The sequence below is a fragment of the Acomys russatus genome, chromosome 1, assembly GCF_903995435.1.
Source record: "Acomys russatus chromosome 1, mAcoRus1.1, whole genome shotgun sequence".
Lineage (NCBI taxonomy): Eukaryota > Metazoa > Chordata > Mammalia > Rodentia > Muridae > Acomys > Acomys russatus.
The window spans coordinates 37,756,455-37,784,452 of record NC_067137.1 but is presented as its reverse complement, the minus strand read 5'-3'; the positions used below and the strand labels follow the sequence as shown (position 1 = coordinate 37,784,452).

Below are 27,998 nucleotides of genomic sequence, written 5' to 3'. Positions count from 1 at the left end.
TAAGGGGGTGGAGAACTGGGGTTTCCAACTCCTGGCACAGTATTTGCATTCAGCTCCAACACAGATATGCCAGTGCAGACTACTCTTCTCCTTTCCCGAGACAGGAAGACAGATACTGACTCCGCTGCTAGGAGATCTTAAAACATTTCAGCACATGCTGCATATATGCCTGCAGGTGGAATCAATACTCTCAAGTAACAGGCAGCTCCTTAGATGATTAGTTTAAAAATAATGGAGAAATTAGTTGGTGGTTCAGCTGTAAAGACAGCTGATGATCTTTTTGTATCTAAAGGAAACAGGCTACCCATAGAAACTAAGGTATTTTATTTGAAGTAACAGAAGTAAAGCCAAGAGTGTAAAAAAGTTAAAGTGTCGGGAGGCAAGGCTGTCAGTGCACTGGTGTCAGGGCCTCGTACAGTCTCTGGGCAGCCAGTTCCACCATTTCTCTGAGTGACTCATCGTCTTCACTTCCTTCCTCACATTCTGCAACCTGGAAGTGAAAGCACAAACTTCAGCCCAGAATTATCCCCCATGAAGAGGAACGCTGGAGGGCCAAAGGGGCAGCGTGCACAGGGCTTTAGGCCAAAGCCCCTACAGCTATTCAGTCCTGATATTCCATGCACGTGAGTCTGTGCAGCACAAATTACTTAGTGAGCAAAGGATGCAGTAACTGTTCACCACTTGGTGCTAATTTGACTTTAAGCATCGAATGGCCACTGCTTTGTTATTGCTGCTCTTTTCTAAAGACTCTGTTAGTCTCACTCTACAGACTGGCTTCAAACTTGTTATAGCTCAGGCTGGCCTAGAAATTATGATCTTCTGCCTCAGCGCCCTGAGCAGTGGGCTTACAGACGTGCATTATGTTACCTACCTAGCCTATGGTAGCTCATGACTACCACACAGTTCCAGGTCAGCCTGGGCTATAGTGTTATTTGTTTCAAGCCAAAGTAGTGGTGACTGCCTGATACCTTAGCACGACGAGGCTAAGGCCAGCCTGGGCTACAGGGTAAGAACCTATCTTACACACAAAGCAAAAGAAAACCAGGAACCAGGGTGCTGGGATTATAGGCACGTGCTTCCAGGCCATCTGCTGTCAGGGCCCCAGGGCTTTGTTCTCGCTGTGAAGGTACCGTACCAGCTGAGCTACCCCTCCAGCCTCCACACTATGCCTAACTGCCAGTGGTGCAACCTGATCCTGTCTTCACCCGATTCCCCAAGAGACTTGAGACACACAGTTACGTACCCGAGTCTCCAAATTAATGTTTGCTGTTTTCCCGTCCACTGTGACACTGAGGACAGAGTCATCTTTCACACTGACACAGTCTTCTCCAAATATGTCCCTTTAAGTGAACAGAAATCTGGTATTATGGGGAAAGTCCAATGTTACCTGTCTGGAGAAGTCCTGAAGTAGGTGCTTCAGTTGTGCCCTTGGCTATCAGGGTCCCACAGCAGCTCCATCCATGAGGGCGCCCTCTGCTCCGCTTAGCAAGCACTGCCTTGGCTTTTGTCCTTAATTTATACTTTTGATTGTGAGCCTAGCCTCTGACGGCTGAGCCATCTCGTCAGCCCTCGTCTCTAATTTAATACTGGGAATTAAGTTTGGGGCCTTGCACATGAGGCAGAGACATGCCACAACCACCCTTTTAAACTCTACTGAGAAAGGGTCTCACTAAGTTGCCTAGAATGGCCGCCAACTTCATTGTAGCCTGGATATGCTTGCACTTATGATCCTCCAGTTTGGGACCAACTTGGGCAATACAGTGGTGTTGCCTCTAAACTACAAAACAAAACAAGAACAACAACAAAAAGCCATTACTAAAAAGCCACTATGGAGCTGGGTGGCTTGCAACTTTAACCCCAGCATTTGACGCAGAGACAAGCAGATCACTGTGAGTTCCAGGCCAGCCTGGTCTAAAGAGTGAGTCCAGGACAGGCAAGGCTACACAGAGAAACCTGTCTTTAAAAAAAAAAAATCCACTATGATCAGTATGAAATTTTAAAAAATCTAAGTAACAGAGAAGCCTTCAGAACACTAAGCTGTCTAATTAAGGCAGAAGCAGCCTTGATCATGGTTTGAACCTGCAACATCCAGAGGCTCAGTGTCAAGGGCTTGGCTGCCAGCTGACTCCTCTAACAGACTTAGACATGCGGGCACTGACATAACTGCACTGTAACCAGGATGTTAGGCCTAGGTCATGACCCTGGTCACTGGGAGCATGACTCCAATGGGTACAGCCTGTGACTCTGAACAGTACATCCTGTGACTCTGATGGGTACAGCACCCAATTTCAACAACTCTGCTAGCTTCCTAAGCACTCCCTGAGGCTTGTCTGTCAGGCAGGGCACTGGCACCCAGACTTGGCCAGGAGCAGCACAGGGACACAGCATGCGCTCAGCACTCCCACCGCAACCCCCACTCCCGAGCAAAGGGCCCCTACTTACTGGAGCATGACCTCCAGCCTCTTGCTGTAAACGTGCATCTCTAACTTCTTGGAGACCTTCTGCGCTGCTCCTGGAGGACAAAGAGCTCAGTTTTCATATTTTCATTTATGGTCTCACCACAGCACAGCGCCAGGGCTGTGAAGTAACAACGGAGACTTCAGTGACAGCATGTGACATGTCAACTGCCCACTAAGACAAATTCATGGGCATTGTGGTATTTCATGTTCTTATGAAGGCGTCACAAAATGACATCTCAGTTCACTTTTTATTCCCCATATTTTTCAATCTTACATTTTGAGTAGAGGTGAGTAAAATTATAGGTCCCACAATACCAGAGAACACATGCAAATGCAGAAATCTCTTCTGTATCTAACTGTTATGTCCATTTGACACCCTCTGATATATCATCTGCTTAGGAATATTTTAATAAAAATCAATACTTAAAGGGCTACAGAGATGGCTCAGAGGTTAAGAACACTTCTTGCTCTTACAGAGGATTTTGAGCTCAGTCTCAGCACCCACACGGGGTGGCTCCCAACCACCCTAACTCCAGCTCCAGAGACTCTAACCACTCTGGTCTCTCCATGCACCTTCACTCATGTGCATACACAAACACAAGTAAAAGTAATCTTTAAAAAATATTATGGTGTCTGTCCATTAATAATTAGTTCCTTTAAAAAAAAAAAAAAAACACCAAGAAACACAGAACTTGGTGGTCAAGATGAGTCATCTGGAGTTAAAGGTTACCCTGGTGGCCACACATGGTGGCACACACCTTTAATCCCAGCACTCAGGATGCAGAGGCAGAGGCAGCCTGGTCTACAAAATGAATCCAGAACAGCTAGGACTACAAGAGAAACTCTGTCTCAAAAAATCAAAACCCAAAACCCAAAACCAAAAAAAAAAAAAAAAAAAAAAAAGGTCACTCTGGCAGCCATCCCTACCTCCATGGCCACACAAGAAACCACCACCACTCACAAGCTCTGCTTTCCCAAGGGTGGAGTTAACATCTACCCTGCACCACTCAGGACCTGTGACGTGTGCACATACACAACTCCTTTTCCTCTGTGATGTCTTACTTCTTACAAAGCCCCAGGCTGGCCTCACTTGCAGGAACCACCTTTCCTCTGCCGCCCAAGTGTTGATTACAGGAATGTGCCACCACCCACCTTTTCATTGTTTTGCTCTTTGATTCTATGAGACAGGATCTCTTAGAGTCCAGGCTGGCCCCAAACTTGCTATGTCGCTGCCCCTACCTGTCAGGTGCTTCCACCACCATGCTGGGCCAAAACCCTTCTCAGTGCTGGGGAAGATCCCCAGGACTAGATGCACATTAAGCAAGTGCTCTCAGCACTGAGCCACGTCAGCCACACAGAGCACTGTTCATAGGCTGCAAGCCAGCAGCAGACTCTCACACTGCCAGGACTCACAACCCAAATGTGGCTCGTGCCGACTGCGACGCACCACGCCCGTTTATTCATGTGACAGCGTGGCCCACATAGGAAGACTTAAGATGTGACCAGCTCCACTTTCTTCCTCTGAAATCAAAGTGCTAACAGCTCGTGCCCTCTGTGTGTGTCTAACACAGGAGATTCTATATGCAACAGGCTCTGACCTCATGTGAAGGGCCCAGCGCAGAAGGCACCTCCCCGATATGTCAGGGTGACTGCTTGCCTGGCAGTGCATCTGGAGACATACACTCTACTGCACTGGGCTCGCTGGCTGGGGCCACCATTCTATTCAGAACCTTCCTTTGAACATGAAGACTCTTCCTGACAGAGATGCCAGCTCGGCTGAGCAATATTTTGGCATCCCTGTACCTAGTGTTTTAGGAGAACCAGGACCATGAGCAGATTCCGGCTGTCTGGATGAGGAGCCAGGATGAAAACTGAGACACTGATGATCTGCTCTGTTGTATGCATACCTCACAATTACACACTAAAAAAAACAGGAAAACTTAAGTTCTACTCAGGGCTCCACTGAGTTTTAGTTCAAAGAACCTGGAAGAGATGGGATGGGTAAACATGGGGCAAGTCTGTACCTTTCCTTATTTTTGGATTCGACTGAACTTCCAGTATCACGGTGGTCACTGTGTCCGCATACATGTCGTTAGAGGGGTTCGCCAGCCACTACAGAGACAGACGGAATCAGGAAGGGAGAAACACAACCACACTGCTGTGAGCTCTGCCCCTCAGGCACCAGCGGAGGGGACCTGAGGCTCCTAGCTTTGCCTGCAATAACTGACTCCCCGTCACAAGACTCCTTTAATTTCCTTTTAATTAACAAAAAGAAACCTGTTATGCACTACCTTTGTAGCAAAAGGTTTTCCATGCATTGTCATTTAATATTCTCAATTGTTTTATAAAAGAAAAAACTGACCCCAAAGTAACATATGCAATGTGACTGCTGGATTCAGATACCACAGCTCTTTATGTCAGTGGCACACAGTAGGACAGAAGGGTGTAATACAATGTGCACAACATGACGAGATACAGATACGTGCATAGCACACTTTTTGTTTGTACTGGGTCTTAGCAAGATATCCTCGCCCACCCTCTACATGGTATGAGTATTTTGCTGGCTTGTATGTCTGTGCATCATGTGTCGGATGCCCTTGAACTGAAGTTACAGTCCTAAGTGTTCATATGGGAATTGAACCCGGTCCTCTGGGCAAGCAGTCAGTACTCTTGATGCTGAGCTGCCCTTCCAGCCCTGATAATGTTTATTTTAAATAAAGAACCTAACTGCTTTTATATCTGTCTCCACCTAATTTAATGATGTCTAACCATTTGGATTTGGGTTACTTTATTGTTTATTCGAACAAGAAAATACCACTTTTAAGGAAGAAGGCATGACTAGTTTCTGTGTTTTAATTCAACAACAAAAAATTTTTGAGGCAGGGTTTCATACAGTTCAGGCTCATTCTGAACTATCTATGTAGTCAAGGATGACCGTGAGCGCTGGGAGTGGTGGTGCACGCCTGTGATCCCAGCACTCGGGAGGCAGAGGCAGAGGATTGGACTGCTGTGAGTTTGAGGCCAGCCTGGTTTATAAAGTGAGTCCAGGACAGCCAAGGCTACACAGAGAAACCTTGTCTGGGGGTGCAGGGCAGGATGGGGGGGATGACCTTGAACTTCTGATCCACTCTCCTCTGCCTCCCAAGCACCGGGATTACCTAGTTGTATGTGGTGCTCGGGGTTGGACTGGGGCTTTGCACATATTAGTTACTATTGTTATTTATTATGTGTGAGACTGACACTGACAACCCAGCTACAGTCCTACCCCACAACTAAATTTTTACCTCGAAACTTTAAAGAACTTTTTTAAAAAAAAAATAAAATATGAAATCATTTTACCCTTTCCCTTTCTTCCTCGATACTTCTCCCCACCCCCTTCTCAAATTCAGGGCCTCTTTTATTTTAACTGTTGCTGTATCTTTTCCCTAGATATATAAATACAATCTGCTCAGTATGTACAATGTTAATGATATGTGTATGGTTTCAGGGCTGACCACTGGTACTGGAAAGCCAATCAGGGAAAGACTACTGCTCCAGCCCAGAATGCGCTAGTTGCCTGCGGTTTTGTCCAGCGTGGCCTGTGAATGGCCCTTGTGAAAACAGAGGCACCCTGGAACACCAATAGCCAAGTGCTTGGTGAGGACACATGCTTCCCCACTCCCCTGTGAGGTGAAGGCTCGGCCTCACCTCCAGAACCACCATGCCCGGCTCCTGTACCACAGTGATGGTTTTGAACACCTTCAGAGCAGGCTTTTCTTGAATTTCTAATTCTTCTACATCACCTGGAAAAAGTTTTAAGAGTTGTATGATTTTTCCTTATGGATTTTAAGGGGCATTTGTCTTTGTAGAGATAGTTAAAAGAGAGCCGTCATGAGCTGGAAAACAAGAAATATTTAATGGCCATGTTTTATATTAACTGCTTGTAGCAGCTGGAGACAGGCGCCTCGGGCCCCACACTTGGGTCAGCAGCTGGAGAGCTGTGTCTCTATAGCACCTCAGCTTTAGTATGAGCCTCAGGGGACAAGTCTTCACCCCGAGGCTTATCATCAGATAGGGAAATCTGGGTGCTGAGGGCTCAAGGACGAACCCAGACATATTTCAAGGCTTCTTATGAAAGCATTTTTAAACATTTGTATTTTATGTGTGAAATGACCATGTAGTGCATGCACACATGGGGTTGTGAGACAACTACTAAAATGAAGTGACTACAGACACAATTAGGTGAATTCAGTAAACATACCTGTCAATTTCTGTAGCTGGTAACAGAGCAAGTTAAAGGGCCCGGTATATGGGATGGCTTGGGTCTGTTTCACAGTGCTCATAGCCAAGTCAGTGTAATCTGAGAAGAAAATTAGAATAAATATACTTTAAGAAACCAGACCAGGGGCTGGAGAGATGGCTCAGAGGTTAAGAGCACTGGTTACTCTTCCATGGGTCCTGAGTTCAACTCCCAGCAACCACATGGTGGCTCACGACCATCTATCATGAGATCTGGTGCCCTCTTCTGGTGTGCAGGCACACGTGCAGGCAAAACACTACATACATAATAAATAAATAAAACTTAAAAAAAAAAAAGAAACCAGGCCAGCTGGGCGTGGTGGTAAACACATAATCCAAGCTCCCAAGAGTCAGAGGCAAGGAGGATTTTGAGATTGGCCCAGCCTTGGCTACAAAATGAGACAATTGTTCAACACCAAAACTAAAACCAAACCAAACTACCAAACCACACAAAATACAACTTGCAAAAACACATCCCAGGGATTAAGAAAAGAGCAGCAGCCCCAGCAGCCACCCTGGAGCAGCAGGACGGCAGCCCATGTGTGCCACTCTGGCAGGCTACTACATGCTGCCCAGGCTACTGCCCTACGCCTCCCACGCCACCCCACAGAATCTGGGTTCCAGACACAGGAGAGTGTCCTTCACCCTTGGACACATTTAGACATCTCCAAGCTGGAATGTCAGCTAACTTCACCTTCTTTTCTGCTCAGTGTCTCTTTATCACGCTCACTAACTCCCTGGTACTAGGGCTCCTGACTAGAAAGCCCTTCCCAAGCCTCTAGAGCAGTCAGTCTGTCCTTCGCTGTCGCTGTGGACAGCAGTGTACGAGGATCAGCATGCCCTAACACTGAGCCCTCATCAGACTGCCACAGCAATGTCCAGGACTGGGCTTTAGGAACTCTTGAGGGTCCAGCATCAGGCCAGAGGCTGGCCTAAGAGAGGTCACAGGGGCTGGAGAAAGGCCTGCAGGGAAGGGCACATGCTGCTCTTGCAGAGGCTCTCTGGTCCATCCCCAGCACCCTTGTTGGGTCAACTGCCAAGTACTCCAGCTGCACAAAGAATCTGACACCTCTGGCCTCTGACAGTGCCAGCATGTGTGCACACATTTTAAAACAGTAAAACTAAATCTTTAAAAAATAAGGTTTTTTAAAGTTAGTGAAAAAAACAGCTTGTACATTTATTTGTATGAGAGTTATGATAGCTGAAAGGTGATTTATCTCATAGGTAAATATCTAAATAAGTTTGCAACCTTTTTCCTTCACAAAACACAATTTAGCAGCACGCACACACACACACCCCATTAGACTGAGCATTTTTCAGACTTTCCTTAGGTGCTAAGTTCAGATTGTATTTCACAGCAAATAGTGTACTTACTGGAGAGGTCACAGGGAGAAAGTATGTGGTAATTAAAGTTTCTTTTAACAAGAATTCCAGAGACCCGCTGGCCCTGTTCTGGTTTCTTGTCTGCTAAGAAGCCCATGACCTGGTGAAAACAGAGAGCACAGAGTGGCGTCAAAGCAGAGACTTCAGGCTGTCATCTCATGGGGAGCGGGGTGTGTGGAGTGGTGCCCAAACCCTTGTGGGGGTGTGCGCTACTCACGTGACAGGAAATAGCATTTTTGAACACAAAGTTCATTCAGTAAGGCTAGGATCTGACACTGTGAGGATACTTTTAACCACTCATAAAACAAAACACCTTACACATTCAGAAAACACTTTTTTTTTTTTTAATTTTTGGTAGCAGTTCTAAGTAGGTCAGGCATGGCCTCAACCTCACTCTCCTGGCCTTGAATGGCCAATCCAGCTCCCATCTCTTAAGAGCTACAATAACAGGCACTGCCACCATGTCTAGCTGAAACCCACAGTCCTTAAAGGTAACTTTTTCCCACTGCAAAGCAGTGAGCAGCTCCCAGGGACGAGGACATGCCATCCTCGTGCGGCTGTAGTCTGAAGAACCGTAGATAGCTGTTTCACAGGCCCTCACGGGGCACAATACTCTCTCAAAATGCTGGTGACTCTGCTTGAACCCAAAGATACGGACTTTAATGTGGTGATGCAAATAGAGGGTAATAAAGAGCTAATGCTTTAAAAATGTTGCTTTTGGTGGTGCTATGGATCCATCTTGGGGTGTGGCTAGGCAAGTAGTCAACCACTGAGCCACACCTAAGCCTGCTGATGCGTCTCAAGAACTAAACTACTGCAGAACAAAACTCCAGTACACAGCTCTCCTCAGTCATACCCAAAATGTTTCTACTCCTCCCTTCCTCCTTACTGAAGGGGTTTCAAAAATATACCTATAGGTTTCAGACTGAATGCCCAATTCCACAGGCCTGGGAAACAGGCCGCGGCAGTCTGTGAGCAACAGAGCTCAGCCAGAAACCCTCCTGTCTGGAACAAAGGCGGCATGCACACTCTAGGTCTGAAGGTCTTTCTGTCCCTGTGACTCTGTAAGAAGGCTGTCTGTCAGCTTTGTCTTTCTGTTATTCTGAAGCAGGTTTTACTGCTGTAGCTCAGGCTGCCATCAAACTTTCAACCCTCTGCCTTCAGTCTCCCAAGGATGGATCTTAAGCCGGTGCCACCAAGAAAATCTGTCATGCCAGGTGTGGTGGCGCACGCCTTTAATCCCAGCACTAGGGAGGCAGAGGCAGGCAGATCTCTGTGACTTTGAGGCCAGCCTGGTCTACAAAGTGAGTCCAGAGCAGCCAAGGCTGCACAGAGAAACCCTGTCTCAAAAACAAACAAACAAACAAAAATAAAAAGAAAGAAAGAATATCTCTCACAAGAATGTCTCTCCTGAGGCTATAGTGATGGCTCAGGTAAGAGCACTTGTTGCTTTTGCAGAGGACCCACATTTGACTCCTAGCACCCAACTGATGCTCTTGTGGACCACAACCATCCATAAGTGTTCTAGGAACCCGATGTCCTCTCTGACTTCCCCAGGTACCAGGCACACACGTGGTGCACAGACATACATGCAGGCAAAGCACACATGCACACAGACACAGACACCCACGTACACCTTGAACTCATCTCCCTGAGAAGAGCACGGTAGGGGTCAGCACCTGCTGCCTTGTACCTTGGCGAGCTTCTCTCCCCTGAAGTTCAGGGTCACGGCCTCTGTGTTGCGAGGATTGTGAACCTCGATGTGGACTTCATCGTTGTCTTCGTATTCTCGGATCAGTGCTGCTTTCAGTCTGGCCATTTCATTCTGTTCCCCATGGACCAAAATCTGCACAGAATAAGATGTGAGAGAATAAAGAAACACCCCTCACCATGGTGAAAAACTGCCTTTAAAAACATCAGTTAATTCATGAAATACTTCTATTTTAAAGACTTTACTTCTCTCTAAGTCTGTGTGTGTGGTGGTGAGCACAGTGGGAGCAGAGCCTCTGGAGTTACAGGCAGCTGTAAACCACCAGGTGTGGGTGCTGGGAGCCAAACAGGTCCTCTGAACCACCCTGAGCCATCTGTCCTGACCCAGCCTCCTGGTTTTAAGAACCATCACCCTTTAAACTTATGTGGTATGCTTTCCTGTTTGGATCCGAGGCACACCTACTTTATGAAGAGTAAAGACACTGCCTTGAGCACTAATTGGACCCACACCTTCAGTCAGATCTAGCTCCATGTTCACAGCAAAGGCTGAACCAGATGACCTCCTTCTGGCTTAAAATGCACTTAAAAAAAAAAAAGATGTATTTATTATATATATAGTGCTCTGCCTGCATGTCCACCTGCAGGCCAGAAGAGGGCATTAGACCACATTATAGATGGGTGTGAGCCACCATGTGGTTGCTGGGAATTGAACTCAGGACCTTTGGAAGAACAGACAGTGCTCTTAATTTCTGACTCATCTCTCCAGCCACCTGAAGTGTTGTTGTTGGTTTTTTTTTCCCTCCTGTTAGAAAAACATTCAATTTTCTTTAGGTTTCTGATAGTTTCTTATCAGAATGTGCATCAACTGCCTGGTGGATAAACAACAGACCATATCTCAGCTATAAATGGAATATATATGGCTGGATTGAAAACAAGTGATCCTGCTTATGTGAAGTACTGAGAACTGTCCGAGTCAGAACAGTAAGCAATGAGAGCGAAGCTGGGTGGGGCTGAGGAGGGAGGAGGAAGGGGCACAGGCTGCTGCTTAGTTAGCAGAAATTCTGAACCAGGGATGGAGTGGATGTGATGTTGGCGTAGGTGATGCCACTGAGTTCCATACCTAAAAGCAGGGAAAGCTGCAGTCTGCGTGCTGTATATATTTTGGCATAGTAAAAATATTTGATAAAGAAACAAAAGACCCTACAAAAGGCCCTTTCCTTTAAGTGAGTTTTCAGAACACTGGAGAGTCTACTATTTTTATGGACATTTGTTCCACTTCCAATTAAAAGCACCTAATGGTTTTCAGCTTAAAACTCTTCCAAATCCCACCAAAATATGGAACTGTTACTTTGTTTTCATTCATTCAGCCTTATTTTTATTCATTATTATAGCTACCATGTGAGTATATGACTTGGGGATGCGTGTGCCTCAGCATGCACATGGAGGTCAGGGGGCAGCTCTGCTAGGCTCTCCCTTTCTACCTCCACGGGTTGGGAGGGTTGGACGCAGGCTTGCGAGACAAACACCTTTACCCACAGCTGTCTCATTAGCCCACTATTATTGTTTTCACGATACTTAAAAATATAAGTAACTTATACTAATACATAAGGAGCAAATATAGTATGTATTTATACCTCTATTTAAACCTTGAACATTTACTTCCTCCTCTCTTACGATGAGGTTTGTGCTGCCTATTTAATAACAATACAAAGCATGCATTATAGGCCAGGCACTGTGTCAAGCACGTCATATTCTCTCATTCTTTCTGCACAATGGCTTTATAAATTGCTATCGCTCTTATTTATAAAAACACCAAGAGGCTCCACAACTTGCCAGATACACAGCAGGCAAAGGAGGGAGTTGGGTTCAAGGCAAGTAGTCTCATGCCCAAGCCTGGCTCGCTCTCAGGCTATTGGGGAGGTGGCAGAAAAGAGAGAGAACACTAGCATAAGTTGGCAAGTCTGAAGGAGTCAGTGTAAAGTGAGCAAGCCCAAGTGCAGCGGGCCCAACTCAAAGGGGAGCGGTAAAGTTAAACCGAGTGCAGGAGGATGCTGGGCTTGCGAGAGCCCGTGTGTTTCATGCAGCTTTACTACCACACATGGAATCCACAGACTAACCACATGTGGCGGCTTCAGAGCACGAATGAATTCACTGGTTTGCTGGTAATCTGTGTGAGCAGAGAAAGAAATGTAATCAACCGACATTTTCAGTGGCAGCTTCTGTCCAGACATGGTAGTGATTTCTTCAGGTTCAGACATGATGTGCTGTGGGAAACAAATACAAGAAAAGCAGACTATGCAATTAGAAGGTGCATTTGGTTATGTCTCACACAGTCACAGCCTCTAATGTCAACTTCAGGACCCATACCATGAATGGGTATGGGTCTCAATTTAGCAAGTACCAAACGTTTATGTTTCATTAACTAAACATTTGATCAGCGCGATCAATGATGAGCGTGCACTCAGTGCACCACAAACCCTGGCAGCAAAGTCTCTAACGGCACCCCAGCTCTGCTGCTGCAGCTCCTCCCAGGGGAAACCCACAGGACACAGGCACATCTCTATCTGGAGCCATCTAAGCAAACGAGTAGCAGTCTCTCTAATGTTATCACAGAATGTGGCAAAAGATTAAAATGATCAGAGCGAGCAACCACACTCTATTTTTACATTAAAACAGATGTTAACAGCAAGAGGAGACCACGCTTGCCTAAACACCCATGAATTGCCTCTGAAGTTCTGCAATTCTCTACAATGCATATATCCTCCATGCTAAGAACAGCCATTTAATACCAAGAAAAGATGGCAGTCAGCCCAGGCATGTTGTACAGCTCTGTAAAAGTCCATGTCACAGGTTGTTCTAAATCTAATATTTTTGAGGAAAAATGTCTGGGGAAGCTCAATTGTTAAAGCCTACGCAAATAGCTAACCCCAACTCCAGAAGCAGAGAACCTGAGCATGACTCATGCCAGCAGTCTGAATGAAATATCGACTTGCACTCAAAAATGGTGACTGACCTTGGCAAGTGTCCCTTCTACACAGTACCCTGCGATGATGACGCCATTCCTCTTATCTGTACACCAGCTTTCAAACAGCTCTCGGGATAAGCCGTTTTGAATCATGCCTGGAGAGGCCATTACAACACTGGGGCCAATGTCGTCAAAGTGATCCATGCTCTGAGAGACAAAGGAATGGTTAAGAGCATGACGCTCACCAGGCTGGTCAAACAGTCCCCACTTCTGTAACCAAGCTTCTACAAGGGCCATGGCAAGATTAGTTAGCACTGGGTGTTTAAGTGCCACATTTTAAAATTAAAATGTGCTGGGCATGGTGGTGCATGCCTTTAATACCAGTACTTGGAAGGCAATGGCAGGCAGATCTCTGAGTTCAAGGCCAGCCTGGTCTACAGAGTAAGTTCTAGGACAGCCAGGGCTATGGAGGGAGACCCTGCCTCAAAAAATAAAAACCAAAACCAAACTAACAAAATTAAAACATGTTATTCAAAAAGCACTTGGTGATAATACACGTTAAGACTTTCTTCCCAAGACAGAAAAGATCCAGGTTACACCTGCACACTGCAGGCATGTACAAACCCAAGCAAGGGCACGCCTGACTACAGTGAGTCCCAACACCATGATGCTGGCTGGAGAGCGGGGCACCTCAGCAGGGACGGCTGCCCGCCCCGCCCCCACCGCCTTCCCTTCCTCCATAAGCATCACCTTGAGGTTGCTGATGTGCTTGAAAACGAAAGGGTTGTTGATGTTGATCTGCTTCCGGATCTTGTCGTTCATGGCGTTCACGTAGGTCTGGTACACTGCCATGCACTTCTTGGCCAGAGACGACGCATAGTAAATGGGGATGTCATGCAGCTCCGGGTGGTTCTGCCAGTACTCATCTACGGAGGGTTAGGAGGGGCAGACGCCATTGGCGGATGAGAGAGACAACTCAGATGATAACAGTAACTAACTGTAAAAACTGAACAACTGAGAAATGAAGTACTACACAACTGTAGTTAATGAACTTGAGAAAAACTACTCTGTTCCTAATGTAAACTACAAATCCAAATACTGATATAACAGCTAAAAATAAAATTAAAGTTGTGGTCATAGATAAAAAAATGTGGAAGCTTTATAAAGGCTTTATTTTAAATTTAGACTAAGAGACCATGACCTACTGCTCCAGAGACACTAAATCCTGTACAGTTTTGGAGTTTGTTTTTAGTTTCGTTTTTTTCAAGATAGGGCTTCTCTGTATAGCCCTGGCTGTCTTGGAACTCACAGAGATCTGCCTACCTCTGCTGCCTGTACAGGTTTTAATATAAGTATTCTTAATGTAATTATTATTTCAAACAACTGCTTATTAAAATATATTATTACATAATTGTTATTTCTAAAAACCTTTTTTTTTTCTTTTGGTTTTTCAAGACAGGGCTTCTCAGTGTAACAGCCTTGGCTGTCCTGGACTCACTCAGTAGACCAGAGTGGACTCAAACTCACAGAGATCCACTTGCCTCTGCCTCCTGATTAAAGGGAGGCACAACCATGCCCAGCTTCTAAAACTTTTTTTACACATACAACCCATTACTAATGAATGAAAGTAGTGAACAAAACACCTTCATACGAAGGCCTGTTTTCAGGGGAAAACTCATTAAATCCCTTGTTTTAAAAACATAATGCCTGTTCAGTTGCCCAGGTGCACCCAGAAAATGTCTGTCTGTATGAAAGGGTTTAGGAGTTAGAGCAAACATGAGCAGTGGACAGTCACACTGAGATGGCACCCACTGCTCATGTGCAATCAGGTCTGCCTGGATGACCAGCATTTTCATCTGTGACAGCACAGTAGCACCTTTACTCCTTGCTGGTATGACAGCTTTTCAGTCAAGAGTTGATGGACCAACTTGAAACCACCTGGTTCAAGGCAGAACTGAACAAGTGCAGTCTCAGTGAAGGACTGACTGACTGCGGCCCCGGGTGCATTAGCCCAGCTTCCCTTGCCTGTTTTCTATTCAATGTAACAAGAACACCGCTCATCCCTATCTCAGAGATGGCAGCACTGAGACCTCTAGTCCTGCACATGCTCACTGCAAACAGACTTCCCTCACAGATCATGACAGTTCAAGGTCGGGATCAGTGAGCACAGATGCACATTCCTTGTAATATGAAGTTACGCATACTGACTCAAGTCTTTGGAAGACACCGAGAAACAGAAAGCAACAACAACCACTCAGCTTCTTACTATTCATTTTTATTTGTATTTTCACCTAAACAGAACCATAGAACATGTAGTTTTTGAGGGGGGTTGGCATACTTAATATCTGTGAAAAATCTACACTTTGTCCTCTGACTTGACTTCTTATATTCACGGACATGGTATTTCCTGGAAACACTACAATAGTGAAACCTCAAGCCTGGGATCCCAGGACTCGGAAATTCTCAGCTAACCTGAGCTACACAGTAAGACCTTGCTAAAACAAACAAACCCTCAAATAACAACAACAACAAAATACCTAAGAGGACACATGCCTCTCTTCCTGTCCTAGAAGTTTCAGTTAGTCTAAAGGTGCTCGTGTTGGAAGGCTTCTGACACTGACAGGAACCAGAAAGGCGTACCAGCTTGGCTCTATAGCAGAGGGTGCTAGGTGCTGTTTCCCGGGCTCTCACTATCACCAGGCCCACATGTTGGCCCGCGCCCCCTGTAGCCCTGGGGATTGAACCTGGGGTCTTGTGCATGCTTGGCAGGCACTCTGCCACTGAGCTGCACCTTCAGTCCCCAAATCGCACATTTAAATGAAAGTCATCCAAGTACCTAGAATCAGGAGCAGCTCCTGAGCTCTTCCAAGGGCAAAGACAGGAATGAGGCCTCTGCCACCTCTGTTGACAATGTCGTGCACAGTGTTGCAGAATCTCGCCTCTCGCTCCTCACGCTTCTCATGGATATGGGTCCCATAGGTAGATTCCTAAACAACGAGTTAGCCGTATCAGACCAAGACCAACGCCCCCGCCACAGAATTCAGAGCTTAAGCATTAAAGAAGAGCTGAGGCTGACAGTCATTTCTTCAGCAACGTGGCAATCCCCTGAGCACATGTTGCTATAGTAACTCAAAAAAACAGTAACTAACCCAAGAATCCATTACAACGGAGCCAGGGAACAGTATAAAATGTTCTTCCTTCTATCAAGATAACTTTGCTACACCTTTTTCCTCCTACCCTGGAGAAGACAAAGGTTTATAAGTCTAAGTAGGCAATGTTTCTCAGGCTCATACGCAGAACCTCCCCTGGAGTCTCACTACACAGGAGCTGCTGCAGCCCCAGGACTTATCGGAAATGCAGACTCCAAGGCCCCAGGCCACTTGCCGCAGCACCAGACGAGACGTAGCTGGGGAAGCCCTGCTCTACAGCACCAGCCACGTGAAAGGAGCTATTTGTCCACAGGGTGGAAAACACGTTCCTCCGCTTCAGGCTGGCGCGTGGGCTGAGCACACGGCCATGCCATGTGGAATCCACTCTATGCTGCACAGGGAGAGCAACAGGCAGGGCTCCTCACACTTGGGCAGGTATGTGTCTACGCCATTGTCACAGGGACCAAAGGTACTTAAAAGTTCTTGTGTGTATGACAGGCCCAAAAGATGGCCATTCCATGACACAAAAACGCTTCTGAAGATAGCTCATTCTTGTTTCCTTGAGACCTGCAAACTAGTAAAACGTGACAAGCATTTCATGGAAAAGGTCAAAAGCCATCAGCATGACAGAGGCAGTGGGGCCATGCCTAAAACATGTTCTTCTAACAAAGTCACCCAGGGAAAGAAATGCAGCCTGTCTCCTCAGCCACAGAGAGAGACCATGTTTCTAATAGTAAAGAAGCCTTAATGAACTATTGTAGAAGGAATGTCTTGGGTATTGTATGGATGCAACATCTGTCAATTAAAAAAAAAACCTGTAGCCTATGGCTGAGGCAGGAAATGGGTGTGACTTCCCACAGGCAGAAGGGATTCTGAGATAGAGCCAGGCTCATGATTCAGTTGGCAAGACGTGAGGAAGATGAATGCATGGTGCCTGAGCCCAGGAAACCAGCCCCGTGGCAGAATGTACATTATGAGCTAGTCAAAGAAGAGCCCAGCTATACGGCCTAGGTGTTGGTATTTAATGAGTGTCGTGAGTTGTTATTCCGGGAGCTTGGGGATCAGAGGGAAAACCATCCCTACCACATAATGGTGCCCCACAACACTTTATAGCAAAGGGGAGAGACAGAAAGAAACAAGAAACGCCTTACACGAAAAACCATAAACCTGCATCAGGGACATCAGGAACTCGACATTACGCTTTTTTTCCCCATTAGAAGTTCAGGGTTACATTACTCTAACTGTAGCCCAGTCTGTTAATACTTACAATGATAAGGATGTCTGGCTTAATATTAGGAATTTCAGCGGCCATTAGGTGTCTGTCTTCTTGTCTTGAGAAATCACCTGTATACAAAAGCTGTGAAAAAAGAAACTAGAAAATCAAGATTTGGGAAGGCTCCATTTACTACGAAGCAGTTAAATCCTGACATTTAATAGTAAAACTGAATTTAAAAGAGAAAACTCTCCTGCCTACACCAAAGGAACTGTAGATGTAATGTCTGCATCTGGTTCTAAATGTGTAACTAAGTTAAGTCACTAAAGCCACCCTGTGTTTCAATTACTCAATCTACCTTTCCAGAAAAATGTACCCCATAATCACCCCTCAAAGATAATCTATATATCAGTACTGATAAGGCCAAATTCTACATGAGAATTCAGGTGGGCAACTGCTATTTCCTGCTTATTTTTGGTGCTCTGGAAAAGCACGATGAGCAACCGGATGGCCCTGTACAGCTGGTGTGCAGACTTCAAGTACATGAACAACCGGATGGCCCTGTACAGCTGGTGTGCAGACACTTCAAGTAGATGGTCAGGGCGATGTTTCACTAAAACCCACTTCTCCAGTTTCTAAAGCAGAATCACTGAAAATGTACAAGAGAGAAGCCACGCCTCCTCCTCTAGGCCGCATTCCATGTTTTTTCCCCCTGGTGTCTTCGAGACAGGGTTTCTCTGTGTAGCCCTGGCTGTCCTAGTCTTAGCTTTGTAGACCTGGCTGGCCTTGAATTCACAGAGATCCGCCTGCCTCTGCCTTCCTACATGCTGGGATTAAAGGTGTGAGCCACCACACCCGGCTATTCCACGGGTGCTTTTTAAAAGTTGCCTAGTTGATTCTGGTGTGCAGCCAGAGTGCAGCCAGCTGCTCTGGAGTCTAGGATCCCAGGGCCAACAAGAAGGCTCAGCTAGAGCTAGGAAAGGCACCTCCTGCCAGGCCTGAGGACTTGAGTACAGTCCCTGGAACTGACATGGTTGACGACATCGACTCCTTCAGGTTGTCCTCTTACTACCTGCACACACTTCACACGCACACCTCACACGTACACCTCACACGCACACTTCACATGCACACTTCACACGCACACCTCACATGTACACCTCACACGCACACCTCACACGCACACCTCACACACACACCTCACACGCACACCTCACACACACACACTCTCCCTCTCTCTGGCATGCATGCACATATGCAATCACACCCACACTAATAAAGATGTGAAGATCTCTAGTGCACTCAGGTTTTCACAATTTCATAGACACCCCCACCATTCTCTCCTCAACATGACCGCAGCATTCTGCGCTGACTGACCCCTTCACTTCCTCAGGCCACCGGCTCAGGTGCTTATCTGAATCCTTCCAAATTAAGGACATAAGCAGCAAACCGTGTTTGAATTTACTTAGCTAACTTTATCTTTACTGTGTGTGCTAGTGGGTAGCTGGGTGCATGCTGCAGCATGTGTCAGGATGCATAGGGCAACTTTAAGGAGTTAGCTCTCTCTTTCTATCTTGGGTTCCTGGAACTGAGCTCAGGTCCTCAGGCTTGTAGAGAAAGCACTTTTACACTGTGCCATCTGGCCCACCATGTTTTAGCTTTCAACAGAAGTGCGGCTGATGGTTTCTGTCGGACAGTGAAGCAGACCAAGGCTGCAGTGTGTGGGGAAACCTGCTGTTATGATGCAGAAGCAGCCAGTATCCCCAAAGATCAGCAGCGACTTTACTTTGCCTGTCTCAGTGTTCTCACCCTCTGCAAAGCTTAGGCAAGTCTCCACACTTCCAGGGGGCAGGAATCTCTGCACTGACTCCTCCTGGGGAGACGGGGGCCCAAGCTAGAGCATACCTTCACACCTGCAATCTCTATCATAAACATGGCTGCTCCCAGGACGTGGCCGGCATGGTAACACCAGAACTTGATGCCCGCAACTTCCTTAACTTCATGGAAGTTGATGGTTTCAATTTTGTCCATGCTTTCTTCCAAGTCTGTCTCAGTGTACAGCATGTCATCTGCCGATATGTTGCTGAAATTGTAGGCGACATATGAATCATACACTTCTTAAAGTTACAGTACACTGGGATGGGGGATGGAAGAGGTTGGGGCAGAGCATTTCCCCGAATGCACAAGGCTCCAGGTTCCGTTCCCATACTGAAAACAAAACAGTAACGACAAACCCTAGTGATTTGAATCTCAGATACTGCAAAAGTGTGCACAGCTACAAAGCTTAACTGTGAGCAAAGTGTGACTCAAAGCACTCCTGCCTTTAAGTACACTTCAGTACATCAGGACAACGTACTCTGCACATTTATTCATTTGGAAGCACTAGAGATGGTGCCAGGCAGGGCTCGACCGCAGAGCTACATTTCTGTCCCTTTACTCTCTTTGTTATTGTTTTGTGGAGACAGGATCTCACTAACTTGCTCAGGCTGACCTTGAACTTGCAATCTAGGATCATGGGTTTGTGCTCCAAGGACCAGCTACACAAATCACTCTTTAATACGGTATTTCTCCACTCCTTTGTCTCCGACACTCCTGACAGAATAACATTCACAAACATGAACACATAGCGGAAATTCTCCACTGACTTTAGAAAAACACTTCTCTCAAAGTTAAGTATAACTTATCTCCTAAACTTACATAAACAAACTTCACACAGACCCTGTAGCCCACACTGGAAGGGTTTACAGATCAGCTATCTCCTACTGAAACTGCTTTAGGCAAATAACCTCTATGTGCCTCACTGGTACTGTCTGTAAAATGGGATTCACAGTGGAGCTGATGCCATCAGCTGGTGAGGGTTAGAGGGTCTGAACCCTGAGGCCTTCAGTGCGTGTTAACAGCATTAGTGTCACACATCTCTCCATCCCTCTGCATTTACATATGAAGAATAAGAAACATTTGAGATACCTGAGTTAAAGTCAACTTCCGAAGGCTAATACTTCACACTGTAGGAGTCACAAGCATGCTGTACCCTTGGTGGCAGAGGAGTGGACATTTCTTTTTCTTTTTGTTTCCCTCTGTAGCCTTGGCTGTCCTAGAACTCACTCTGTAGACCAGGTTGGCCTCGAGATCTGTCTGCCTCTGTTTCCTGAGTGCTGGGATTAAGGGAGTGTCCCACCACCAACCGGCTGAGTGGACCTTTCTCACAAATGGTGCCAATTTCCCTAGAGAACAGCTTCACTTAAAGCAATATCTCCTGGTCAGATTCTCCAAACAAAGAATCCACTATGTGTCACTGCTCAACGCAGTTGGTCTTAAATTAATAGAATGCCCAAGTGCTACTCACAGAGTGTTTCTACCAGCCCTTCTGAGCTCTGGGTTTAGTTCTAGGTTTGAAAGGATGTAAGCCACGTAGAGCTGAAGCAGATGGCGCTGCTGCACAAGGTGTGCTCTGAGTTGGAGCGCACATCTTTCTGAAACACAACACGGTCTGCGTCTTGAACTGCGAGTATGGGTGGAGCCTATATAACCCAAGCAAGTGACTTACCTGACTTTGACATAGTCTGAGAGGAGCCATCTATAAATAGCTTTTGTGGCATGAGTCATGAATGTCCGTCCTTTGAAACTTGTCTTCTGGAGGAACCAGGGCAGAGCCCCACAGTGATCCAAATGGAAACTGACAAAAAAACCAGGGCCATCAGTGCTTAGATGCTAGAGGCCAGCACTGCATCCAATTCCTGCTCAAGGATCAAAACTGTGCTGAGTACACAGGGACACTGAGAAAGCCAAGAGGAGGCACCCCAGCTCTCTCCTTTGGTCTGGAGAACAAAGTCATGTCAGGCTTGGCAGCTAGTACCTCAGCCCCTGGGCTTCCCGACGGCCCTTCCGCCTCTATCAGTGACCAGTTAGAAAAGGAAGAATGTAATTGTGATCTACACTTGGCAGCCAGAACTATAATGATTTAGGGGAATAAAACTGAAACTTGTCACCATCTTTTTTTTTTCCCCGTTTGTTGAGACATGGTTTCTCTGTGTAGTACTGACTGACCTGGAACTTGCTCTGTTACAAGGCTGCCCTCAAACTCAAGACATCCAACTGCCTCTGCCTCCCAAGTGCTGGGATTAAAGGTGTGCACCATCACCGTGGGATTTCACCATTTTAAAATGAATTTTTCAAGACAGGGTCTTGCTGTGTCATACATGCTGGCCTCAGCCTGAGCCTCCTGAGTGCTGGGACTACAGATGCGCACCACCATGCCCTCCTTAAGTGAAGCTCTTACTGAGTAATGTGACAAGGTAGCAAGGCCAAGGAGCTCCCATGAGAAAGTTTCCTTGGTTCCCCACCTGAGAAAGAACTGGGGCAGACACAAGCTCCGCCCCCTCCCTGCATCACACACAGATGTTTCCTAGTTAACTTCTCTAGCCCAGTGACAGAACAGCACTGGATTAGACTTAGAAATCTGCTCAGTGGTTGAGTTTGCACTGCTCTTCCAAAGGTCCTGGGCTCAATTCCCAGCACCCACATAGCAGCTCACAACTGTCTGATGCCATCTTCTGGTGTGCAGATGTACATGCAGACAAAGTACCCACATACATAAAATACATACATAAATCTAAAAAAGAAAGAGGAAAAAAAAGAGCAGTGTGTGGTGTGGATGGCTTCCTAACAGGAAACAGTTTTGTTTTGTTTTCTTTTGTTTATTTTATTTTCGAGACAGGGTCTTGCTATATATACAGTTCTGGCTGACCTGGAACTCACTGTGTAGACCAGATTGGCCTTATACTCACAGACATCTGCATGTCTCTGCCACCCAGTGCTGGGACAAAAAGTGTACAACACCACTCCCAGTTTATTATTTATTTATTTTTGGTTTTTCGAGACAGGGTTTCTCTGTGTAGCCTTGGCTATCCTGGACCCGCTTTGTAGACCAGGCTGACCTTGAACTCACAGAGATCCACCTGCCTCTGCCTCCCAAGTGCTGGGATTAAAGGTGTGCGCCACCACCACCTGGCCACTCCTAGTTTATTAAAAAAAAATCAAAATCAAAATCTGACCAGCAAGATGGTTCAGAGGACAAAGGTACTTGCCAACAAGCCTGACCATCCACACTCAACCACCAGGACCCACACACTGGGAGGGGAGAAGCAGCTCCCACAAGTTGTCCTCTGAGTCCCTGAACACTGTGGCATGTGCACTCTCATACATGTACCTGGAGATACACACGTACACACACACAAACAAAAACCCACTCTACCCTAAAACCTGGGAAGACTGGTCCTCATATTAAAGGCTTTAAAAGTGGTCTTGTCATTAAACGGGAACTTACTGACTGATTAACAGAAGGTCGATCTCAGCTGGGTCAATGAGATCAATGTAAGGAAGAGCATCCATTCCTTCCAGGCCAGGGTGGATCCCACAGTCCAGCTGGAGGAGGAAAACCACAGACAAACCAGATCACAACCCGCTGACATCTGATTAAAACTCACCCAGCAAACAGACAGTGAGAGCACACACAGAGGAGCCCAGTGCCCGTGCACTCAGGGCAGACTCATGAAAGAGGAGGATGTGCCCGCCCAGCTCCAGTCCCTCACATTTAAGCTACAGATCACATTTAGCAGGACAGGATACAAAATGCAAGGCACTGCGGGGGTCACTCTACAGATGAGTCTCTCCTCCAGCACTCTGCTATCAGTCGACAGGCAGGTATTTACAAGTTTGTAGGTCTGAGCACTTCCCCCACCAGGGAGAGCACTATCAGCACACTCCTACAGGGTGGTGGTTGGGGGGTTTATTCTATAGGGTGTTATTACCAAGTTAATAAGTTCTTAAATGAATGACTCTGCTGGGAGCTGGAGAGATGGCTCAGGGGTTGAGAGCACTGGCTACTCTTCCAGAGGACCCTGGTTAGACACCAGCACCCACATGGTGGCTCACAACCATCTACAACTTAATTTCTAGGGGTTTCAATGCCTTCTTCTGGCCTCTGCAGGCACCAGGCACGAGCATGGTGAACATATATCCATACAGGCCAAACACCCATGCATATAAAATAATTGTTTGAATAGGTAACTCTGGTGGACACATGCCTATTTTTTTTAGAACTGAGAAAGAGAAGTAAGGAGGAAAGAGGCAAACCTAAGGAACAAGAGCCAGTGCCCTGCCTCTCTACTGGGACCTTAGGGACCAGTGCTCCTGGTCCTTCCACCTCTCAGCAAGGAGATGGACCTGACAGAGATCCAGCATGACTGATGCCACTTGTGGGGTGGCCAGAGCTGATACACACTCAGGCAGTTAATCCCTTGATGTCTTTCAAAGGGGTGTGGTCCTCAGACTATCTAGACAAGCGCATGGACAAGAACAGATCCAGCTGGCAGTTTACAGTCTTACAGGGTATCTTTTCAGGTTACTTGATGCTTTTAACTACTAAGAAGACATGTATTAGTCTTTCTCTTACCATAGTGTTGGCTACATAAGCATGCGCACACGTCTTTCATATTGCACTACAGAGATAACTCATCAGGACAGACCTAACAGCCAGTCCAGACAGAGTTAGACTGTTTTCTTGACTGTATAAGTAATCACTACCAAGGCTAGGGGTGTGATTCAGTGGTAGAACACGTGTTTGGCACGCACAACGCCCCCAAAGTTCAATGTCTAGTACCAAATAGCAACAGCAGCGACAGTAATAGTTACCATGATTTTCCTTCCTTTGAACTCCAGAATGATGCATGATCTTCCCACTTCCTGCCCAGCACCACTGCAACATTCAAGGGGAGAAACACAATGATTAAAAAGCAATCAAAGCAGCCCAAGGCTGGGTTTGGCAGCACATACCTACAATGCCATCACCAAGAGGCTACAGCAAATAAATCCGTCTTTAGTAAGACCCTGGGTCACTCCACCACCAGTAACATCTTTCACAACTTATGCTGCCCCCAAGTGATGACAGTAGTCATTAAAATTCCAGACAGATGACAGTACTACAGGTTCAAACAGAGCATGAGTGTCAGACAGGAAAAGGTGGAAGGCAATCCTTGGGAGCTGAGGGATGCTTAAGACGTAAATAAGCAGTCGTGTGATTCTTCTAGAACAACCACTGCAAATGAAGCCATCACCCTTGAGATCATCTTACCAGTAGCCTGGTCATCATGGTTTCAGTCATCACCATCAGGCACACCTTAAGCTAAACATAACAGCTTCTTAGATCTATTTCCTGAATAACCAGCTCACAATTCACTTGGTGCCGTTAAGCACAGTACCAGTGCCTGGGACAGGTATGTGTCTGGTACAGTGATCAGACCTCAAAGACTGTGTGGTCTAGCAGCAGACAGGCAGAGATGGACCCACACCCACTGGGCTAGTCATGGATTAAAAATGATAGGAATGGTGGAGCTCTTCTGTGATCCCAGCACTTGGGAGACAGACAGAGGATATAAAGTTGTCTGTTGGGCAGAGCTCTGTGAATCTGGGACCAGCCTGACCATGCTCCAGGACAGCCAGGGTTACATCATGAGACTCTGTCTCAAATACATAAATGAGTAAATTCCATGGCCAATTTTGCCTCCAGTTAAAATTCCTTGATTCTTATCTCCATAAATTCCCATTTAATTCTCAAGCCAGCTTCCCCACAGAGCTGCCTGTTTGAACGCCCTCCCCTTCCACCCCTCCACTCACCAGCTGTTTCTGAGATCGTTCTTGCTGCTAAATGCAAACAGCTCTAGTCCAACTGGTCCCCTGGGCAGCTATTCCCTTCCTTGTTTAAGCGCTCCTTCAAGCACCCCCAGCTTCTGATTCCATACTCCTGTGTGTCCTGCTGGCTTCCCCAGCTTTCTCCACTCATCGGCCTTAGCTCACTCTAGCCTTTTCATGCTAATACCCCGAAGCAGCTCTCCTGGCCCTTGCCCAACTTTACGCTCATGTGGCTGACATGCTATTGAATCCAGAGTCTGTATCTGCAGCTCCGACCGTTCTGAATTCTAGACCTGATACATACGCCTGATATTCACACCTCTTTACTGGGATATCTGTCAGGCACTTCATGTTTAATATGCCAAGCTGTTTTCACAAGCCCCTGGACTGGCTCTTTCTTCCTGGAATGTTCTGCTCTCAGCTATTGATACAACTGGCTCATTTAGATCTTTTGGGTCTCAGCTCAGGTTTCACCTTCTCAGAACCTTTCTCAACTACTTTAATTTATTAATTACAGCGAGCCTTGATCCGACATCCCACAGCATTGTTGTGTCCATTTATGGCCTATTGCACACATTAAAATGGGAGCTCTATTAAGAGACGTGTCTATCTTATGCACTGCTGTACTGCTACGGGGTCTTAATGTTTGCCAAAAGAATTGAAAATTCCCAAGTCAGAAGCCTTAGAATGCTATGCTAAATGAGAGAAACCAAGCACAATGGCCTCACACTGTATGATTCTGCTAATATGAAATGTCTCAAAAAGGCAAATCCACACAGAAGGAAAACAGACTGGTGATTGCTGAGAGCTATGGAGGGTGGGGAGAAACAAGTGTGACTTCCAATGGGCTTTTTAAGAAAGAGTAATGAAAGTTTTCTGGAATTAGGCACCACGGTTGTAAAGAAAGTTACATTAATTCCTCAAAAGCACTAAAAAGAAAAAAAATTGAAGCTGATCATGATGGTACATTCCTATAATCTTAACACTTGGGAGGCTGAGGCAGGAGAACGGTTATGAGTTTACTCCAGGCCAGTGTGGGCAACCAAGCCAGACCCTACACACACACACACACACACACACACACACTGAATTGCACAGTTTTACAAGCTGTGTGGTGAGTTGCATATTTACAGCTTTCACCAAACCAAATTTTCTTCTGCATACAGAAAGAACCAAGGGATCTGAAATGTGCTCTCTGCCTGTGTCCCACCACTAATCCCTTCACGTAACATCATACAACTAACAACTATAAAATCCTCAAGATTTTACTTCTGAAGTTCTCAACCCATTTCTTCCTACTCCATCACCCCTCACTACACTGGTACAGGCTCTCATCACTCAGAAATGGACTATTTCAATCACATCCTATCAGATTCTCTTCCCTTAACCCACATTTTTATTCATCTGCCGCACTGGAATTGTTTTTCTGGTTTTTGTTGTTGTTTTTGTCACAACACTGATTGAAGCAAACAACACATGTTGTCACTTCACCCAAACGTGATGTTTTTATTCTGCCCCTTCTTGACGGCTCGGTGGGTCACTAGCAAAAAAACCCACTGAGTGCTTTAAAGGGGGATGTAGCCACATTTTCAATGTAATTCCCACTGTATTATATAGTTGCTTCAAACCTCTCGTTGGCTTACCGTAACTGGTGTGATAAATACTCAAGGCCCTTCATTAAGTGGACCCTGACAGTCTGCCGCATCCATCGGCTAATCTGATGTTAACCGCAATCAGAGTAAAATTTGCCATGAGTTGGCGCCACTCTAAGTTCTAAAAATACGCTAAGCCTAGCTCGCACATCAATCACATTTCCAGGATGCATGAGATATCCTTCCCTCAAGGCCAGAAAGTCCCATTTCCAACTTTTCTGGGACCCAGCACAGTGACTACCTGTGCTTTCGTAACAGATGGCAAATGAGCACTGAGCATGGTCACTGGCAGAACGGGTCATTGAGGCTACTTCCGTATTAAGCAGGAAGACTGGGTTTCAGGTCTGACTCCAAAGTAGCTGTCTCCTAGTTTTACAAACTCATTTCAGCCCTCTGCACTTGTTCTAGACTTCACCAAAGGAGTGTAGGCAACGAACTCAGCTGTGCCTGAGCTTAGTGCATACAGAAAAATGACAGGGGCATGGGTACATTCATTGGTTAAGTGCTCAGTAAATCTTACTTTATGAGTGGGAAAAGGAGCCAGTTTCCATCCTTTGACAAATGTACACATTCACGTGATGCCGGTTAGTATCTCATACTGAGCAACAACCGTGTATGGAGTCAAATCGCTCATCTCTACCAACACGCTCTGCGCCTTTACATGTGCGAGGTAACTCTCTACAAAACACTCCCGAGTGCTGAAAGCCTTTCCCACTAAAGCCAGTCTTTTGTGGTAACATAGCGCTGAATTTCTCTCCGTGGCACTTCTGCTCTCTCCTTTCCAATTTCCTCCCACCTTCTGCTAAGGTCTGAGCTCTGAAGATACAGATTCATATACCACATTTTAACTCCCCCGCCCACCTAAGCACGTGTAGGGGCATGGAAATAATGAGACAGATGCAGATCTTCCCTGCCCTGTCCCCCTCTACCCGTCAGCTCCGTCAAGGCGTGCCCTGGTGTGCAAGATCCACTTGTGCTAACTGGCAACCCTTTCTTTATGAAAGAGCCTATGACCTGGATTCCCACCCCTCCACCTCCAATTCCGACATACCCTCCCCTGCGACTGAAGGAAAAGTAAAATGACATTCAGCCTAGCGGGCCCTGGATCAACCTTCTCCAAACCCCTGAGCCTGGGATGCTGGACCCGCAGCAGCCTCCGCGGCGACCCCTCCTGGTTCTCACACATCCGGGGGCCACGCTCCCTCACTAGCTCGTCCCTTACAGGGGTCGAATCAGCAGCTGGTCGCTCTCCTCTGCAGGAATCGCAGACATCCTGGCAGTCTCAGGAGCAGCGTGGACCACAAACCCGTCGCCGTAGTCTCTAAATTGAAAGCACAGCCACAGAGAACGAAGAAAAAAAAAAAAAAAAAAAAAATACCCGACCACCAACACACAACTTCCGGCTCTCTTGTGCACCCAAGAGCTAGATTCGTCCGTCCAACTTCCTGTCGGTCGGAGAAAAAGGTTCCGGGAGACGAGGTTAGGGAACTGGAGGCGTGG

At 46.4% G+C, this 27,998-nt stretch overlaps 1 protein-coding gene and 1 non-coding gene across 2 annotated transcripts; both read right to left on the bottom strand.

Annotated features, from left to right (window-relative positions):
• Window positions 1-307: 307 nt before the first annotated feature.
• Cpsf3 (cleavage and polyadenylation specific factor 3) lies at window positions 308-27,887 on the bottom strand. Its single transcript, XM_051143885.1, has 18 exons — window positions 27,721-27,887; window positions 23,851-23,914; window positions 22,484-22,581; window positions 20,705-20,833; window positions 19,063-19,240; window positions 17,212-17,301; window positions 15,632-15,782; window positions 13,546-13,721; window positions 12,844-13,002; window positions 11,948-12,094; window positions 9,814-9,966; window positions 8,112-8,220; window positions 6,700-6,798; window positions 6,147-6,241; window positions 4,484-4,571; window positions 2,443-2,512; window positions 1,244-1,340; window positions 308-490 (listed from the first exon to the last, which is right to left on the bottom strand). The coding sequence occupies exons 1-18, from the start codon at window positions 27,768-27,770 to the stop codon at window positions 389-391; spliced, it is 2,055 nt and encodes a 684-aa protein (XP_050999842.1). The 5' UTR covers window positions 27,771-27,887; the 3' UTR covers window positions 308-388.
• LOC127197325 (small nucleolar RNA SNORA21) lies at window positions 26,290-26,421 on the bottom strand. Its single transcript, XR_007831650.1, has one exon. It is a non-coding gene; the product is annotated as a small nucleolar RNA SNORA21 (small nucleolar RNA).
• Window positions 27,888-27,998: the final 111 nt, after the last annotated feature.

What these genes read in the sequence shown, in the direction of transcription:
- Cpsf3 (XM_051143885.1), bottom strand. Translation starts at nt 27,770, where the DNA reads ATGTCTGCGATTCCTGCAGAGGAGAGCGACCAGCTGCTGATTCGACCC. An exon ending in TAGAAGGGACACTTGCCAAG is followed by an intron (nt 12,095 to 12,843) that starts GTCAGTCACCAT and finishes TGTTTCCCACAG; the next exon opens with CACATCATGTCTGAACCTGA. An exon ending in GAATCCAAAAATAAGGAAAG is followed by an intron (nt 2,513 to 4,483) that starts GTACAGACTTGC and finishes TTTGTCCTCCAG; the next exon opens with GAGCAGCGCAGAAGGTCTCC.